This window comes from Saccopteryx bilineata, chromosome 5, assembly GCF_036850765.1.
Source record: "Saccopteryx bilineata isolate mSacBil1 chromosome 5, mSacBil1_pri_phased_curated, whole genome shotgun sequence".
Taxonomy (NCBI): domain Eukaryota; kingdom Metazoa; phylum Chordata; class Mammalia; order Chiroptera; family Emballonuridae; genus Saccopteryx; species Saccopteryx bilineata.
This window is the reverse complement of record NC_089494.1, coordinates 263,525,830-263,544,171: the sequence shown is the minus strand read 5'-3', so window position 1 is coordinate 263,544,171 and position 18,342 is coordinate 263,525,830. Positions and strand designations below refer to the sequence as shown.

The following is an 18,342-nucleotide window of genomic DNA, read 5'->3' as shown; positions in this document are numbered from 1 at the left end:
AGGTAGAACCTTTGATTCTAGGAAACTCGGATAAGTCAGTGGCTTTGGGAGCCCTGAATGAAAAGGGAAGTGTTTTCCCACTGTGTGTATTTCTTGCCCAGTGGGTGTGAGCTAGGATTAAAGGTAATGGCCCACCAGTTCTTGGCTCCTTTGTTTCATTACTGTCTGTCCAAATCAAATGCGAACCTGCATAGGCCAGGTGGCTGTGATGGTGGCTGTGGCTACTTGCCATACACGTAGAAGAAAGGGGCTCAGGAAATTAGTTACAGAGGCAAAGTGAGGGCCCTTGGAGAGTGAAAGTGAGAGAGAAGGAAGGAGGGAGGGAAGGAGCAAGGGAACTGAAAGAGGGCCAGAAGGAGGGGGAGGGAGAGGGAGAGAATGTGCTCCAGAAGAAAGAAGAGAAAGGAAGGAAGGAAAGAAGAAAGGGAAGGGAAGGGAAAGTGTAGAGCCAGTGGCCGCCTTGGCCATGCAGGTTCTCATTGGAATCAAGCAGACGTAACGGAACTGTGAGCCAGAAAATGGTGGACCATTCCCTTTATTAAAGTCTCCTAACAGCAGACGGGCAAGTAGGCAGGGAAGACTGCTTCCCTCGCCTCAGGATTCCCTAAACCCAGGACTCATTCTCTGGACTCTCTCTCCAGGGACTCTCTCTGGATTCTCTCTGCACTCCTCTGCAAAGCAGCCTGGGGGAATAAAACCTTCCCCAGCAAAGAATAGCAAACATTCACCCCTCCCAAGCAGGAAGGCAATCTGCGACTTGCCATCACACAGGGCCATGGCTCCGCCCCCAGACAAGGAGCAAACTTAAAAAACAAGACAACACATTTGTTTACCCAACAGAAGGAAAGGGAAAGGAAGGAAAGAAAAAAGGAAAGAGGGAGAGCATGCATGCATGGGGCGTCTCTGAACCTAGGGCTTTTATCTGGAGGCCTTCGGGGAGGATCCCAATGGAACATTCATCAGTTTTCCAGGTGTGCCTCTTGTGGTCTCCTCTGATTGGTCGGCACCAGGGGGCCGTGAGTCAATGCAGCTGGTCCTGATGTCAGCCATGGTGTTACTCTGCCTGGTTCTCCTGCTTTTCTGGGCCCGGAGCTGACACACCACTGAGGCCTAGATGTCATCTCCAGGGGTTCATGCTTAAAGGAGTGGTCGTGCAAGGGCTTGTAGGCACTGGGGGCACTCCGCCCTGGTGACCCTCTGCACCTGGCCCCTCGTTCCTTCTCTGCTCATGTGTAACTGACTTCTAAAATTTTACTGGGGTGAAGGAGGTGGGTGCTGCATGCCGGCGGCCATGGCAGAGCTGTGACAGCCCCATGCTTGGCACCAAATCATCATGGCCCATCCCAACCCAGTGACCTGCTGACTCCTTTCCAACAGCTCTTCTGTGACTGCTGAACTAGCAAGGACAGAGTTTGGGAGGAAACTTTAGTGTTAAAAGTATGTTCAAATAATTGCAGTTTCCAATGATGGCCAATAGAGTGAATGACTAAAAATGAGCAGGGGATGGGTGTGCCACACAGGGCAGAATGGGACACCTGTCAAAATGAACAAGAGTGAGTTGGGTGGGTGGGGACTGATGGCAAACTGCCTTGTTACTGTCAGCTGAGTTACAGACCAGTGCTCACCTCCCCTGCTGCTGACACCAGCTCCATGCGGCACCGGAAGCTCACCTGTAGCCGGCCCTCCATCGTCTGCGGAGAAAGCCTCTCAGCTCTCACTCCCTCTCACTCCCGCAGGGGACTCAACTAACTTCCGGGTGGAAAGATATTTTTCCAACGTCCATAAAACGTGTGAACCTGACTTGCTTTCTAGGAGTGGTCATTTTGGAAGAAACTGTGACCTAACGGAGGTGTGAATTCTGGGACGAATGGCGATTTTATGCTCTCCAAACTATCTTCAAGGATAGTTGGAAGACAGGAGCGTGTTTTTATTAGACAGCTATTATCTGATCTGCATTTCCCTGGGTGCTCTTATGGACACGGGGACCCTGGCTGGAAAACACTGCCTAGGTGGAGGCTTATTTCTGAAAGCTCAGCAGGACCCATTCAGGGCCCTAGTTTGCCCATCATTCTCTTTCTTCTGCTTTTGCAACAGGGGTGGGGGGTCGGGGGGCAGCGACACCCCTCATCCTCAGTCTGTTTGGGATGTGTCACAACTGTGAAGAAATAGGTGGTCATGGAATGAAAGAGAAGGTTCTTTCAACGTAGGCGGAGAGAGAGAATGTCCAGCTGTCAGCTGGCAGTCTCCATCCAGATGTCCTCCCAACATCTTTCTTAAACTTGACGCGTCTCCCAAGTGGAACTTACCTGTCACTTACCTGTCGCTTCCCCACGACTGCCTGCCCTGCCCACCTTCCAGTCCCCTGTAAAGGAAGACACCTCTTGATCTTTCCCTCTCCTCTATAAGGCACTTGGTCAAGCCCAGTTGATTCTATGTCGCATGATGGGCTGGTCTTGATGCGGATTCCCCCGAAGAGACTGCGACAGGCCTGGGGCGCACGTGTTTGAAGACGGAGCTGACCGCAGACGCCAGAACGAGGAGTGGGAGGTGTGCGGCGGAAGGAAACGCTAGGAAAGGCTGCATTGTCCAGGCGGTCACCGCCGTGGGCAGCCAAGGACCCTCTCCTGAACGCGGGAGCGAGCGCCATCCACGGTTCTGGAACTTGACTGAGTACCCGCCCCGCGCTCAGGACAGAGCAGGGCAGAGCCGGCCGGGGCAGAACGCCGCGTTCCACGTTTCCCGGGCGACGGGGGCGGGCCGGCGGCGCGATGACGTCAGCGTCGGACGGTGGCCCAGAGGCGGTGCGGCTCCGACGGCCGGACTCCAGGCAGCTGCGCGCCCTTGGCTCTTCTTGGTTAGCGCTCAGCTCCAAGCACATTTACTGAGCGCCTGCTGTGTGCGCTGAGCGGAGCGAGGACTCGGCGAATAGGAGTGATCAGCGAGATCCGAAGGTCAAGCCCGCGTCTGCGTGGGAGCGAGGAAGCGAGGGGCTGAGGATCCGGCCCGTGCAAAGGTCCTGGGGCAATTGGGGCGGGGTGGGGGGGCTGTGCAGAGTCTGACATAGTGGAATTGCGGGGCACACAGGTGGCAAGGGCCGGGGTTCCGGAGAGTAAACGTGAGAGACATTTTGAGGAAGTTGGACATTGTCCCCTAAGGTCATGGGACGGCTGTCACTCAAGGGAGTGTGATCATATCTGCATTACTTTTTATTTTATTTTTTAGAGAGAGAGAGAGAAAAGGAGAGAGATTAGAAGCATAGACTTGTAGTTGCAACACTTTAATTGTTCACTGGTTACTTCTCATACTTGTCTTGACGGGATGGGGGGGCTGAGGGGTCCCTCCAGCTGAGCCAGTGACCCCTTGTTCTAGCCAGTGAATGTTCTTTTCTTCAACTAATTCCTGACTCCCTTCATTCGGGTTCCTCTGACCAGGGAGTAGAATGAGAACCACCTAACTTGTTTATCAACCCCCAACCCCCTTTGTCTGGGCATCCGTTTTTTTCTGACCATTCCCCAATCCCCTTACCTAGTTAATGATATCCCCATTTCTCCCTTCCACCTTGGTGTGGCCATTTAAACTAGCCAATTGAGAAAAAATGAGGTTATATGGTCAATACTCCAGCCAGTGGAGCAAGACCCAGCAGCCTAGTGCCTGTGCTAGGGATAAAACCAGAATTTGCCCTCTGTCCAGCGCTTGCAAGCTGGTTTTCACTAGTGGCCGCACGCCCTTCTGCAGAAGTGATTAAAGTTGGCTTGCTGACATATTTTAGTCTCCACAAGTCTGGCTTATTTCCATCTCAAACACCAGTAACCTTGGGCTCAAGCCAGAGAGCAGGGCTCAATTCAGCGACCCTGGACTCCACCCGGTGAGCCTGTACTCAAAACTGCATGAGCCCGTGCACAAGCCGGCAACCCCAGGGTCTCAGACCTAGGACCTCAGTGTCCCTGGTCGATGTACTCTCCACTGGGCCACCACTGATAAGGCTGCATTTTATTTTTTAAGTATGTTTATATTGATTGATTTTAGAGAGAGAGAAGAAAGGGGAGAGAGAGACATCAATTTGTTATTTATGCGTGTATTGGTTGATTCTTGTATGTGCCCCGACGGGATCAAACCCACAACCTTGGTCTGTTCAGGACAGCGCTCTGAGCAGTGGAGCTATTCACCGGGGCAGATCTGATTTTTAAAGCTACCTCTTCCACTGCAGAGAGGAAAGCTGGCTGGAGGTGGCTGCTGGCCCCGTGGTGGTGTGGGAGCCACAGCTCCATGCTGGGAACTGTTCCTAGTGCCTTTTGCTAATTCCAATAGTCCCGATACTAGGTACTGTGTCCTCACTGAAGGCACCTGATGGCTGCCAACAGGTTCTGGGTTAAACAGAAGTATAAAGAAACCAGTTTTACTATTGACTGATTGATGTAAACCAGAGTTAAGTTTCTGTGCATCTCATCAACCTTCTAATAAAAGTGACCTTGAGGGAAATGAGTTTTTCGAGGACCTGGCGTTCTAGATACTACCCTAACCTTCCTATGTTGTCATCGCTCCATGGAGTAGAGAGGTGACATGACTCGCTAACTGAACAAGCGACTCCAACCCATCATCAGCTCTGACGTCAGGATCTGACACCAACCGGCCAGTCTGGATGTAGAATCCTTCTTTCCAACCATGACGTTGGTGACCGCAGGTGGCGTGGAGCCAAGGGGACTTATTTATTTATTTATTTATTGTATTTTTCTGAAGTTGGAAACGGGGAGGCAGTCAGACAGACTCCTGTATGCGCCCGACCGGGATCCACCCAGCATGCCCACCAGGGGGCGATGCTCTGCCCAACCGGGGTGTCGCTCTGTTGCGACCAGAGCCACTCTAGCGCCTGAGGCAGAGGCCACAGAGCCATCCTCAGTGCCCGGGCCAACTTTGCTCCAATGGAGCCTTGGCTGCGGGAGGGAAAGAGAGAGACAGAGAGGAAGGAGAGGGGGAGGGGTGGAGAGCAAATGGGTGCTTCTCCTGTGTGCCCTGGCGGGGAATCGAACCCGGGAGTCCTGCACGCCAGGCCGACGCTCTACCACTGAGCCAACTGGCCAGGGCCCATAGGGGACTTACTGATTTATTAGGACCCTGGGACTCGGGGTGGGATGTGCCCAAAAACAGCTGTGTGGCCTTGGGTGACTGACTTCACTCTTACAGGTTCCAATATGGTCAGCCAAAAATAAGAGGACGGAAACTACTTGGGGTTGCTATACCACTGAGGTGTCCACCTGCATGCAGGGATTGCTCAAGAACTGGAGGTTATTCTGCCAGATTTAATGGGAGTGGAGAGAACTGAAAGGTTCAGTGGGCATTAAAGAGGGGAGTGGGAGGCTTTGGGCATGAAGCAGATGGGAATGTCAGGATGGCATCTGGGTTTATAGCGCCCTGACCCTTGTGCCACTGGCAAAGTGGGAGTGAGACTACAGGACAGGCTGGGTCAGGGTGCCAAGGTGCGTTCAGTGCTGAATATCCGGAGTTTGAGGACCTGCAGAAGAGGAGAGAGACGGGGTGCCCAGGAAACTGCCACATGAGCGTGTGGATTTGGGAGCCGTCTGCCCATGGTGACCGCAGCCCGTTTACTTGGCGCTGTCTGGCTCCAGGCCCCTTGGCATTCATCTCCCCGCCCCCTTTGTTAATGGGGGGGAAAGGAGGCGACCTCCCCTCCCCTTCCGTTTGGGGAACGTCAGCATTAGCTTGGAATGTGGTCATTCTGTCTCGCCGGCCCTTTGGAGTTAGCTCTTTCTCTTATTTCTAGCATCTCGCACTTAACGCAGTTGTTCATGGACATTGTGAACCGATGGGTGAAGCCCGTTGACCCAGCCTGTCTGTCTGGTGCAGGTCGACGTCACGCGATGGCCCCCACGCAGGAAGGAAGCAGAGATACCCTGCTGCCCGACTTCCCTAGGGGGCCCCTGGACGTCTACCGCGCCCGTGCCTCCTTCAACTGGAAGGAGCTGGCGCTGTTCCTGGAAGGCGAGGACATGCTGCGCTTCAAGGTGAGGCTGCAGCTGCGCGGCGATATCATTGCTGACCCACAGAGGGCTCGGGCAGGTGTTTCAGTTTATGGGCAGAGACGGGGCTTTGTGCCCTTATTGCCACGTGGCTTCCCGGGGCCTCTCGTCCGTCTCTGCAAGGTGCGGGGCTGTTCCTGGGCGGGGCACAGGCCGGACTCCTATTGCACCCGGGAATGATGGAGACTGGGGATGGTCGAGGCGTCCTAAGCCTCATCCGGGAAGAACTTCCATCTCTCCGTCTCAGTGTCTCTGGGGTGACTGTGTGTTCCAAGAGGCCAGCAGCCTCCAGAAAACCGGGGTGAGTGAGAGTGTGGTGAGACTGCCTCTATGTTTTGCCCCCCAAGTCGCCTGTTTCCTGTCCCCTGCGTATCCAGAAAACCATCTTCTCGGCTTTGGAGAGCGACCCCCTCTTCGCCTGTCCCGCTGGACGCCATCTCCCCATGGAGAAGTACCGGGAGGTGAACTTCTTGCGTTGCAGGCGGCTCTTTGAGTACGACTTCCTGCGCATGGACGACGTGCTCCAGAACCCTCTCAAAGTCCTGGCGCTGGTCAGCTGCCTGGGCATGTACGACTGGTCCCTGTGCATCAAGGCCTTCCTGCACGTGTTTGTGAGTGGGCGGCGCCGGAAAGGGAGGTCTAGGTCTGCTTTCACGCCTCCCCGGGAGGCCGTGGGGTGTGGGGTGGGTCGTCGCCTGGGCCAGGGCCAAGCCAGGGATCAGGGATGCTCACGCTGCAGGAACCAGTTTACAGGAAATACTCGTAGGGGAAGGATTCAGATACTCACCTGGGTCGTTTGGGGATTGTTAGTGTTGCCTTGTGTTTTTAAGGTTTTCTGGGGATTTATGTATTGGGGGGGGGATGCTTGTGTAAAGAGAGTTCTAAAAATAGACTGTGTGTGGGCAGATCCTGTGGTTTTTAGTGAGAGGTCCACAATTTTTTTATTTTTGACCTGGATGTGCAAATTTGCACACGGGAGTCCTTGAGAAATACAGTGCTAGGGAAGCGGAGAGGAGGAGCTTTGGGACTGTTACACTTTATACAAAAAACAAACGAAAAGAATCCTGGGCACGACAGCCTGGTCCTCCCGCTTGATGTCTTGTGATGGGAAGTGGGCCCGCTCTGCCCTCACGCGTCCTGTCCCGGTTCTTCCCAGACCCTCCGATGTCTCTCAGGCATCTCAGGTCTCGGGATTCTGTTGAACTTCCGAAAACGGCCCAGGACGGGGACCCAGGTCTCCCCGCCCCCAGGAGCCTCAGGTCTCCCCGCCCCCAGGAGCCTCAAGTCGCCCCGCCCCCAGGAGCCTCTGGTCTCCCGGCCCCCAGGAGCCTCAGGTCTCCCCGCCCCCAGGAGCCTCAGGTCGCCCCGCCCCCAGGAGCCTCTGGTCGCCCCGCCCCCAGGAGCCTCAGGTCGCCCCGCCCCCAGGAGCCTCTGGTCGCCCCGCCCCCAGGAGCCTCTGGTCGCCCCGCCCCCAGGAGCCTCAGGTCGCCCCGCCCCCAGGAGCCTCAGGTCGCCCCGCCCCCAGGAGCCTCAGGTCGCCCCGCCCCCAGGAGCCTCTGGTGCACGTCTGCAGTGTCTGTCTCTTGTCCCCTCAGAACTGCCCCGCCCTGGGCTGGCCTGGTGGTGTGGGGCTGGGGTAGGGGTGGCGGTGTGAACGTGCTGTCACCAGTGGTGTCACAGGAGGGCAGAACTCCTCGGCTCCCCCTCCGCCCCGAGCCCCCCACCCACGTTGATGGGATGATGTTACATTTTCAGGTTTTCGGATTAGCGATTTTCAACTCTGGTTCTGAAAGGCATTTGAAGTACATTCCGAAGATCTTCAGTATGGAGGTACGTTTAGGTCGGAGGTGAGCTGTGAGCCCACACTCTTTCCTGTTCTCCTGAGATCTGTGGGAAGGGCAGCCTGCTTGGGGGGGGGGGGGGGCGGAGCAGTCCTCGTGGGGGAGGGCCTCGCTCCTGATTGACAGGTGTTCTCAGGCCGCTCACTGAGTAGTTGATGCTACTGTTCACAGACATGGGTCTGCCGAGTCCTAGCACTGTGAGGATTTGGCTTTTTCTTTTTTTTTTTTCTTCCATTTTTCTGAAGCTGGAAACAGGGAGAGACAGTCAGACAGACTCCCGCATGCGCCCGACCGGGATCCACCCGGCACGCCCACCAGGGGCGATGCTCTGCCCACCAGGGGCGACGCTCTGCCCACCAGGGGGCGTCGCCATGTTGCGACCAGAGCCACTCTAGCGCCTGAGGCAGAGGCCACAGAGCCATCCCCAGCGCCCGGGCCATCTCTGCTCCAATGGAGCCTTGGCTGCGGGAGGGGAAGAGAGAGACAGAGAGGAAAGCGCGGCGGAGGGGTGGAGAAGCAAATGGGCGCTTCTCCTGTGTGCCCTGGCCGGGAATCGAACCCGGGTCCTCCGCACGCTAGGCCGACGCTCTACCGCTGAGCCAACCGGCCAGGGCTTTGGCTTTTTCTTATCAAAGCGAAAGCTTTCCCATGTCTTCCGCTGCCCGGGAGCAGTTCTGGCCACCGTGCTGACTTAGCGGGACCTGGGCAGTGTGTGGCGTCCAGCATGGCAGAGGGACGCGGGGGGTCACTAGGCGGTCAGATAGGAAAAGGAGATTCGGAGTTTTAATCGTGGCGACCAGGTTTCTCAGTCCTTCACGGAACGGGGGTGGCAGGGCCCCTCCGGGGACAGAGCCTTTCTGAAGCCTGAGAGTCGTTGTTGCTTCCGTGTTAGATTTTTGGATGTTTCGCTCTGACCGAAGTAAGCCATGGGAGCAACACCAAGGCCATCCGCACGACCGCGCATTACGACCCGGCCACCGAGGTGGGTGCTCCCGCCCCCTCACCCTCGCTCTCTGAAATGGCCCGGCCGTGAGTGAGAAAGCAGTGAGACCCTGACACCTGTCTGTCCCACATGGGGGCTGGCAGAGTGCGCCCTGAGCCCCATCGTGCTGGCAGGCGGGGGCTCGGGGGATGGGGGCCGTGAAGCCAGCCTGTGTCATCTGGAAGCCTCATTCATCGGAGGTCCGTTAGGGACAAGGCAGGAGAGAATCCAGGTTGGCTTCACCAAGAAGACAGCACGTCCTGGGGCTTGGCCGGTGGCTGGAGGCTCTGCAGATATTATATCATGCAGCATATCGGTCATGGTTTTCCATAGGAGGGTCCTTTTTAAAGACGTAAGACCCGGGAACACGCTCCATGTAGGGAAACAGGGCCTTCTGGGAACTAAAACCACAAGTCAGTTCTTCACCTTGTGTCGAGCAGGGCACACACGTATTGGGGGGGCTCTTTGTGTGTGTGTGCGCGCGAGTGAGTGCGAGTGTGTGTGTTTGTGTGTGTGCGAGTATGTGAGTGTGTTTGTGTGTGTGAGTGTGTATATTTGAGTGTGTGTGTAAGTGTGTGTGCGAGTGTGTGTGTGTTGTGCAAGTGTGTATGGGTGTGAGTGTGTGCGAGTGTGTGAGTGTATGTGAGTGTGTCTGTGTGTGCATGTTAGTGTGTGCAAGTTTTTGAATGTGTGTATGAGTGTGTGTGCAAGTGTGTATGAGTGTGTGTGAGTGAATGTATATGAGTATGTATGTGTGTGTGCGAGTGTGAGTATGTGTATGAGAGTGTGTGTGAGCGAGTGTGAGTGTGTGTGTACAAGTGTGTGTGTGACTGCGAGTGTCAGTGTGTGAACTTGTGTGTGTGTTTGTGTGAGTGTATGTGTGTGCGAGTTTGTGTGAGTGAGCGTGAGTGTGTGAGACTGAGTGTAAGTGCGTGTGTGAGACTGAGTGTGTGGGTGAGTGTGAGTATGAGTGTGTGAGCGAGTGTGAGAGTGTGTGAACTTGTGTGTGTGTTTGTGCAAGTGTGAGTGTGTGCGAATGTGTGTGAGCGTGAGTGTGCAAGTGTGTGAGACTGTGAGTGTGTGTGAGAGTGAGTATGAGTGCGTGAGTGTGAGTTGCTGATCGCTGCCTTTCTCTCTCTCCCGTGCAGGAGTTCATCATCCATTCCCCCGACTTTGAAGCCGCCAAATTCTGGGTGGGCAACATGGGGAAGACGGCGACGCACGCAGTGGTGTTTGCCCAGCTGTGCATGCCAGGGGGCCAGTGCCACGGCCTGCATGCCTTCCTCGTGCAGGTGGGCTGCTGCACCAGGAGACAGTGTCTGGGACGTGGTCGTCACCACTGGGGGCGGCGGGGGGATGCTTCCGGCCTCTAGTGAGTGGACGGGGACACAGCTAAACCTGCCGGGCGCAGCATGGGCCCTCCTGCCCGAGGGAGGACCGTCCAGCCCCCTGGACTGGGTGCCGCTGCGGCCAGAGGTCATCTGGTGCAGGAGCTCTCCGCCCTGGCGGCCCCACAGGCACCGCCTCCGACACTTGGCCCATGTCTGGACTCGCTGTCCAGGGCTGGGGGTGCTCCTGGAACTCGGACCTGAAAGCCCAGCTGGTGGGGCGGGCACCTCGATGGAGCCCGTTCCTGGGTCATAAACAGGAGGGTGACTGCCCAAGGGGTTGGCGCTCAGGAGTGGAGGCCGGGCAGGGCTTCCCGCCTCCCTAGTGGGGCTCCGGGCGGCTGCAGTGACTGCAAATGTCCTGCTTCCAGATGCTAGCTCCCGCCTCCTGTCCCGGCTGATGGGATCCGGAACGAAGCCCCGCCCCCAGCCCCATTCTGGTATTTCTGTCCTTGAAGACCTTCCCGCTGGGGGAGAGGAGACAGCGGGTTTTTTATGTTCTTTTTTTAATTGAGGGGAAATGCATATAACATAGAAGTAGCCATTTCGAAGTGAACGAGTCCGAGGGCTTTATAACGGCCCAGGTGTCTGCAGCCCCTGCCTGTCTAGTTCAGACGTTTCCTCTCTGGAGCACCCTCCCCACGGGACCCCCCAGGCTTTCCAGAATGACACCCCACCTGTAGCACCGAGCTCCCAGAGTGAGGAGCTATCTGCTGGCTGTATCTGTGTGTTTTTATGCACCTGTTTCCTGGGAGCTCGTTTTGGGGAGCAGAGAATTTCAGAAACAACCAGAGGCTGTCTCCCCCTTAGCATGTGTGGGTAGCCGCTTAGACACTTTATGAAAACCAGCAGGAAGTCCTCTCCCTGGTGCAGGAACAAGGGATTCCTGAAATCCCCCCCACCCCTCAGCAGTGTCCGGGGTGGAGGTGGGGGTGGGAGGCTGGTTCTCGAATGACAGAAGGTCATCAGCTCACTGTGTGCAGGTTGCGGGTCCAAATCCAAGTGTGGGCAGGGCTGCGCTCCTGCTGCAGGCCCTCCGGGAGGGTCCTTCCCACCTGGCCCAGCCTCAGGTCCAGCCCGAGTTCCCGGGCTGTGGCCCCATCATCACTCCCGTCTCCACGTCTGTCTTCTCTCCCCTCCTATGTCCTCTCTGCCCCTCCTGGGACGGACGCTTGTCATGGGGTCTGAAGAGATTCGTTTCGAGCCGGTGTGTACTCAGCCCGGTTCCGGTTCATTGTGCTCTGTGGTCTGTACAGATTCGGGACCCGAAGACCCTCCTGCCCATGCCCGGGGTGATGGTGGGGGACATCGGGAAGAAGCTCGGACAGAACGGGCTGGACAACGGGTAAGTGCACCGTGAGCTTCGCGGCCTTGGCGCCCTGCTGCGCGGCGGCTGTGCCACCCGAGGCTGCTGGCTCCGAGCTTCGGTTTGTATCGGGTCCCAGGGTGCCCGGCTGCTCGTGCCTGTGATCTCACAGGGACCCCCAGTGCTGTCCCTGTGCCCCCCAGCCCAACGTGGCAGGGACACATGCCTCCCCTCGCACTGGAGAGCCGTGTCACAAGGGCTCTCTCCTGCACCAACTCCGGTGCCAGAAGGCGTGAAGGACCCGAGGCCTGAACAAGTGACCCTGTCCTCAGGCCTCCGCCAGGGCTGGGCTGAGCTGTGACGGGCCCAGCCCCCCCCAGATGAGGCTCCCATCGCACAGCTGGCATGTGTCCCCACAGACCCTGGGGGTGGAGCGGTGTTCCGGGGAGTGGGGGCAGTGTGGTGTGGACTCCAGGGTTGGAGAGGGTGAGGGGCCCAGCAGTGGACAGGGTGGGTGGCAGAGCCTCTCCTAAGGGCCTTGACATCTTCCTGAGCTGATGTGAGTTAGCGCCCAGGGTCACTAACAGCCTGAGCGTGGGGACCCCACGGATCTGGATTCCGGCCCTGTGCCCGCTTCGAACTCCTCTGTGGCCTGTTTCGTCCTTGGTGACGTGGGCACGATGACAGTTCCCGGGCCGGACCCCGACTGTGTCGTCTAGCTGCTGTGGTGTCTGCTCCCCCTGCGAGCTGGCGGAGGCCGCACTCTCTCTCCTGGAAAGCCTGGCTGAGTGAGGGGGTTTGCGCCCCTCTTCCCACGAGCCAGTTTAACACTGGGAGGCAGCAAAGCTGGGGTGTCCCTGAGCCCTGCGTCTCGCGTGTGCCAAGAACGATTCTCTACCCGCTGCTGTGCGGGAAGGCTGGGGACAGAGGGAGCCCACTGTCGATAGTTGGAACTCACTGGTTGTCCTGATTCTGGTCATTTTGAGTACAAAGCGGGAGGCAGGTGGTCTCCAGAGAGAGACGCTGGACCAGGTGGTCTCCTAGGATGCTGAGCACAGAGAAGCCTCCTCTCGGCGGTCCGTACCGAGAAGTAGGGGTCCGAGGGGCAGGGGGCGTGTGCCTCAGGTCTGTGCTTGGACCCTCAATCCAGAGGGGGCCCCGGGCTCTGCCGCAGAGGCCTGGGAAACCACTGATGTTCGCAGTTTGAGGAGCACAGAGGAAGCTGTTAAAAAGCAAGACACACAGAACCCTCCGAAGTTAGCCTCGGCGTTCTGCACGCCTCTCTCTCGCCGACCTGTGCGGAGAGCCTGTTAATTAACGCAGGGCCTGATCGGGGTCCAGCAGTTTCCTTAGCTCGCTGGTTTGTGCAGGTCCATGGAGGGGGGGCTGGTGCAGACAGGCGGCCCTGTGGCCCTTGTCCTCAGCTAGCAGTGATGTGGCTTGGTCAGACTGAGCGCGCTCTGGCCGTGGGGAGGAGGCTTCAGGGGCCGGACAGGAAGTAGGGGTGGCAGCTACGGTCTTTGCTGGACTTGGAAAGCCAGCACCTCCTCCTTAGATCTGTGTGTTCTAGTTTGGGGACTTGGAAAACACACGTATTGTGACTGCATCTCGGAGGGGGTCTGCGCGGACAAGTAAGGCTGGTCAGGTGCAGCCCCCGGCCCCTGGTGGTGGTGACAAGGGTCCGTCCGGCTGCGTCCAGATGGACCAGGTCACACCCAGTGGGCGGTGTCCCTATTCATGGTTCATGTGGTTTTACCACTGAGCATCTTTTCACGTAGTTCTGGGACGGGGCCGCAAACCCCTGCTCTTGGTCCCCCTGCAACAATGCAGTTTCTAGACACTGAATACTGTCCCTGAGGGGACGGTGCCTCGGGGAGGGTTCAGGGGGCACACGCGTCACTCCCGGGTGGCGGCACAGGCTCGCCTGAGTCGAGCGTGGCCACAGGCAGCACCGTGACCACCCACCACCCCGTGGACTTGGAGAGCAGGTCCTCCCAACCAGAGTGACGCTGGGCCCCGTGGGGCTGCTCAGTGCCATCAGGCCCGTGACACGTTGGGGGTGGCCGTCCCTGGTCCCCGAGCCTTTGAAGGTTCAGAGACTTTTGACCAGAGTCTCGGGCTCCCTCCCTCCTCAGAGGACGCCCTCCTCCCTCCCAGCAGAGGGTGCACGGGCTGTCAGGACGGAAATCCTGGTGGATGTCTGGGCAGGCTTCTTGCCTTTCGCGTTCTAACTCTAGTCTCTCTGTTAGAATAGAGTGATTTTTTTTGTTGTTTTTTTGGTCCAAGGTCATTTATCTTGAAAATATAAGTTAGATTTTTGTCATTTCACAAGAATTTCCAAGGATATAGGATGACCCTAGAAATCAGAGGCAAACATAAACATTATGTATAAATTTAGGCAAAATAACTCTAAAAGCCAATGAAGTCCCCCTGAAATGCGGTTTTGGCCTCCGAACGTGTAACGGGCAGCAGGACCTGCTCACCTGTTGGTTCTGAGGTGCAGCAGGGCCCAGGCCTCGGGAAACCCATCTGGAAAGTGGCCGGAGGACGTCCCACTCGGGGACGGGGTGCTTGGGTCCCGGGAGGAAGGGTGTGTTCGCGCCTGGGTCTGGGACCCGCCACCTCCCATGTCACTGCATGTCACACACACCCCATGTCGCACACACATACCCCTGTGCCATGTGGGGTCCCGGGAGGAAGGGTGTGTTAGCGCCTGGGTCCGGGACCCGCCACCCTCCCATGTCACTGCATGTCACACACACCCCATGTCGCACACACATACCCCTGTGCCATGTGGGGTCCCGGGAGGAAGGGTGTGTTCGCGCCTGGGTCTGGGACCCGCCACCTCCCATGTCACTGCATGTCACACACACCCCATGTCGCACACACATACCCCTGTGCCATGTGGGGTCCCGGGAGGAAGGGTGTGTTCGCGCCTGGGTCCGGGACCTGCCACCTCCCATGTCACTGCATGTCACACACACCCCATGTCGCACACACATACCCCAGTGCCCTCTGGGGACACGGGCGTCCTGGTCTTCAGGCTGGACCCCACAGCCTGGCCAGCAGCCAGCTGGTTCTGGGGCAGCTTTGTGGTGCCCAGGCGCTCAAAAGAGAACGCGTGAAATGGCATTGTCGGTAAACTCCCTGAATACGTGTGCAGCTGTAAACGTATTCAGACTTGTCCCATCTCCGTGGAGCAAGGAAGGTGACAGTTTTCCACTGCCAACAAAGGGCGCTGTGACTTGACAGCATTGTACGAGAAGAAGCATTCCTCGGCTTCTAGTGACCAGGAGGAGCAGCCTGGGAAAGTTGGCACCGGGTCTGGGTGTTCTTATAAACAAGGGCATCGGATCTGACCCAATGGGCCCTCCAGGGCCTGGGGCCTCCACGTGGCCCATCAGAGTGACCCCACAAAGGCCCAGATGCCACACTCACCCCCCAGACAAGGCCCCAACCCACTGGGCTGGGCCTGCTGGACCTGGTCAACGCTGACCTTCATTTCACTCTTGGGAGGGCGGCCAGCAGAGCTTGGCCCCTTGCCTGGGCAGTGGCAGCAGCCTGGCCGCCCGCTGAGTGCCCCGTCTGCAGGGGCTGTGGCTTCCTGAGGAATTTGGGAGGGGGCTCCTCTAGTCTGCCCGTGCCAGCCCCGGGGGTTGGCTCTTCCCTGGGGGTGTTGGAAGGAGCAACTCATCCTGTCCCCAAGGTCCCTAGACCCCGATTTAGTGGCAATGACTGTGGTGCCCAGAAGATGATGTTTCCCTCACAGTGGGCTCACCCCATGGCTCTTAGTAAGTCTGGTAGGTTCTGGGCCCCGTAGCCCCATAATAAAGGGTGAATAAGACCCTAGAAACTGCCCACGAGAAGCAGGTGGTTTCACAGGGAACATGGACAGTAGGTGGTCACCCAGAACGGGACCACCCTGTAGTGTCCTGAGACCACCAGTAGCCCCCTCCTTTTTTTTTTTTTTTTGCAGGCTGGGTAGAGAATCATGGCAGGCCTCCTAGAGGAGGTGGCATTAGGAGAGAGAGCCTGTCGGTAGGAGGGGTCACAGGCAGGTGGAACCCACTGCAGGCTGTGAGGGGCCAGGCCCCGGGAGCAGGAGGCAGCTCCCTCCAAGGGCGTCCCGTGTTTTTCGATGGGTTTAGATTCCCAGGTTGTAGGGTCGGAGGTCTCACGAGGGGCGGGGCCTTCTGGTGTGCAGTTTGGAGAGGCTGGAGGGGTGGGGTCTGCAGAGAGCCTGGGGAGATGGCTGTAGGCAGTCAGGCAGGCAGGTGGGGCCCAGCAGGGCAGGGCTGCCAGGGCAGAGGGGAGGACAGGGGCCGACGGGACAGGGACGGGCACTCTGGCCACAGCTGGGGTCAGCGGCGGGGCTGGGCAGACGTCGGGCTGCTGCTGGGGGTCAGCCTGTGCTCTGTGGTCCAGTACAGGGTCAGTCTGGGGGGCACAGGGGTGCCCCGTGTCCGCTGAGCGCCTGCAGGAACAATGGAGCGTCGGGGTGGTTTGGGGTTTTCTGCGCCGATTATGTCACTGCAGTGACGTGGCTGAGCTTGTTCCTGGGTGTTCCTGCCCTGACGATTATGAACGTGTCAGGTTACATCGTTGTAAGGAAGGTGCGAGCCGTCCCCTCCTCTCCACTGGCCAGACACAGTTCCAGGACCTGGCTGGCTTCCCTTCAGGGCAGGGACACAGCCGCACGGCCCCCGTTTGACCTGAGTTTCAACACCTCAATCTGCTGATTCTTTTTCTTTTTTTTTTTTTTTTTTTTTTTTTTTTCATTTTTCTGAAGCTGGAAACAGGGAGAGACAGTCAGACAGACTCCCGCATGCGCCCGACCGGGATCCACCCGGCATGCCCACCAGGGGGCGGTGCTCTGCCCATCCTGGGCGTCTCCATGTTGCAACCAGAGCCACTCTAGCGCCTGGGGCAGAGGCCAAGAAGCCATCCCCAGCGCCCGGGCCATCTTTGCTCCAATGGAGCCTTGGCTGCGGGAGGGGAAGAGTGAGACAGAGAGGAAAGCGCGGCGGAGGGGTGGAGAAGCAAATGGGCGCTTCTCCTGTGTGCCCTGGCCAGGAATTGAACCCGGGTCCTCCGCACGCTAGGCCGACGCTCTACCGCTGAGCCAACCGGCCAGGGCCTGCTGATTCTTTTTCATGCGGTGGTGTTGATCCTGGTGGGAGAGGCGCCTCCTCAGGAGCACACGGTCCGCAGGGGTGAACGTGCTCTTCTGTGGAGTGGCCTCTGTCCCCGTGGAGTGGCCTCTGTCCCACAGAGTGGCCTCTGTCCCCACGGAGTGGGCTCTGTCCCCACGGAGTGGCCTCAGTCCCTATGGAATGACCTCTGTGTCCCTGGCGTGACCTCTGTGCCCCTGGCGTGACCTCTGTCCCTGCAGAGTGGGCTCTGTCTCCACGGAGTGACCTCTGTCCCCGTGGAGTGGCCACATGGAGCTGCCTTTGTCCCTGTAAAGTGGCCTTTTCCCCTGTGAACTGGTCTCTGTCCCCTCAGTGTGGCCTCTGTCGTAGGAGCTCACTCAGTAGCCCCAAGACCTGGCCTTGTATGGCCATTTTGTTTCACAGGAAAACACACCCACTTTTTTTTTGGATAGAAATAAACGTGTTGAACTTCTGCCCCTGGTGTCTCCTCCCCCGTTCTCTGTCTGTGGGGCTCGTCCCCTTCCGAGCTGTCCTCCGTCCCATGGGGCCGGCTTTCAGGAGGGGAGGACGTGAACCCAGGGCCAGACCCAGTGTCACCCGAGGTCCCCGCGTCTCCACAGGTTCGTCATGTTTCACAAGGTTAGGATTCCTCGCCAGGACCTCCTGAACCGGACCGGTGACGTCACTCCCCAGGGCACCTACGTCACCCCCTTCAAGGTACGGGTGTCTCCACGGGGGACAGCTCCCCTGTGCCCACAAGGACATCAGTCACGGAACCACGTTAGCCGGTGGCCGACCTCACTCGGGTTGGGACCCGGGTGTGAGGACGTGTTGTCTGCCAGCCTCCGCTCCCCGGCTCTGCCCCCGCCAGCCCTCAGGGTCAGTGAGGGCGCCCCCCACCCTCCCCCATCACCAGGCTGTTCCCCAGGGAGGGTTCCACAGTGAAAGGTCTCTGCTCCACACAGGGGGGCGACAGTGTGGCCTAGTGTCCAGGGCTCGGTGTCCCCTAACGTCCTTGAGTGGTAGACACACAGCTGTGGCCTTGGGCCCTCTCCAGACGCAGCCCCCGCCCGGGAAGCCGACCACCCTCCCGAGTGGGTCTCATACCCACAGCCTGGACGATGTGTCCTCGGAGCACGTGGTTCTGTAAATCCTGCCTGCACAACGGCCCTCAGCGCCAGGCACTGAGACAGCGTGACAAGTGTCCGGAGGTGGGGACAGACATACCAACACAAGCGAGGACGTCTTAGCAATGGAGGCGGCGTTCACGTAGAAATCAATCAGCTCTACGTTACTCAGGAAATAACTCCCTGGAGGAGGAGTGGAGTGGGGGAGAGGCGGAGGTTGGGAAACCCCAGGGAAGGCGCCCCCCAGGACAGCAGAGGGGACAGAGCAAATGAGAAGGCGAGAGTCTGGGGAGACGGTGACGATAAATGCCTCAGTGAGAAACGAGAGCGAGCGGAGTGCAGGGAGCAGAGCCGTCAGGAGCGGGCACAGCCGGGCACCCTGGGGAATGGAGAGTTTCAGAGGATTCTGACATCCCCGGAGGGAGTGGCTGCGTGTCTGATGCTGACGGAATACAGCTCACTCCCCTCAGATTCCTGCAGCGGCCCCCGGGCCCCAGGGCACGGGAAGTG

The 18,342-nt window shown here is 58.1% G+C and overlaps 1 protein-coding gene across 5 annotated transcripts in view; it reads left to right on the top strand.

Annotated features, from left to right (window-relative positions):
• Positions 1 to 2,791: 2,791 nt before the first annotated feature.
• ACOX3 (acyl-CoA oxidase 3, pristanoyl) overlaps positions 2,792 to 18,342 on the top strand; it is a 37,895-nt gene continuing 22,344 nt past the window's right edge. The window contains exons 1-10 of one of the 5 annotated variants that reach the window (XM_066278950.1): positions 2,792 to 3,013; positions 4,552 to 4,681; positions 5,182 to 5,282; positions 5,780 to 6,020; positions 6,413 to 6,646; positions 7,791 to 7,865; positions 8,769 to 8,858; positions 10,007 to 10,150; positions 11,503 to 11,591; positions 17,326 to 17,422. In XM_066278950.1, the coding sequence (XP_066135047.1) occupies positions 5,257 to 5,282; positions 5,780 to 6,020; positions 6,413 to 6,646; positions 7,791 to 7,865; positions 8,769 to 8,858; positions 10,007 to 10,150; positions 11,503 to 11,591; positions 17,326 to 17,422 (996 nt within the window). In that variant the 5' untranslated portion in view covers positions 2,792 to 3,013; positions 4,552 to 4,681; positions 5,182 to 5,256. Of the gene's footprint in view, positions 3,014 to 4,551; positions 4,682 to 5,181; positions 5,283 to 5,779; positions 6,021 to 6,382; positions 6,647 to 7,790; positions 7,866 to 8,768; positions 8,859 to 10,006; positions 10,151 to 11,502; positions 11,592 to 17,325; positions 17,423 to 18,342 lie in introns of all 5 variants that reach the window. The other 4 variants (XM_066278947.1, XM_066278952.1, XM_066278948.1 and 1 more) reach the window with 4 other exon arrangements.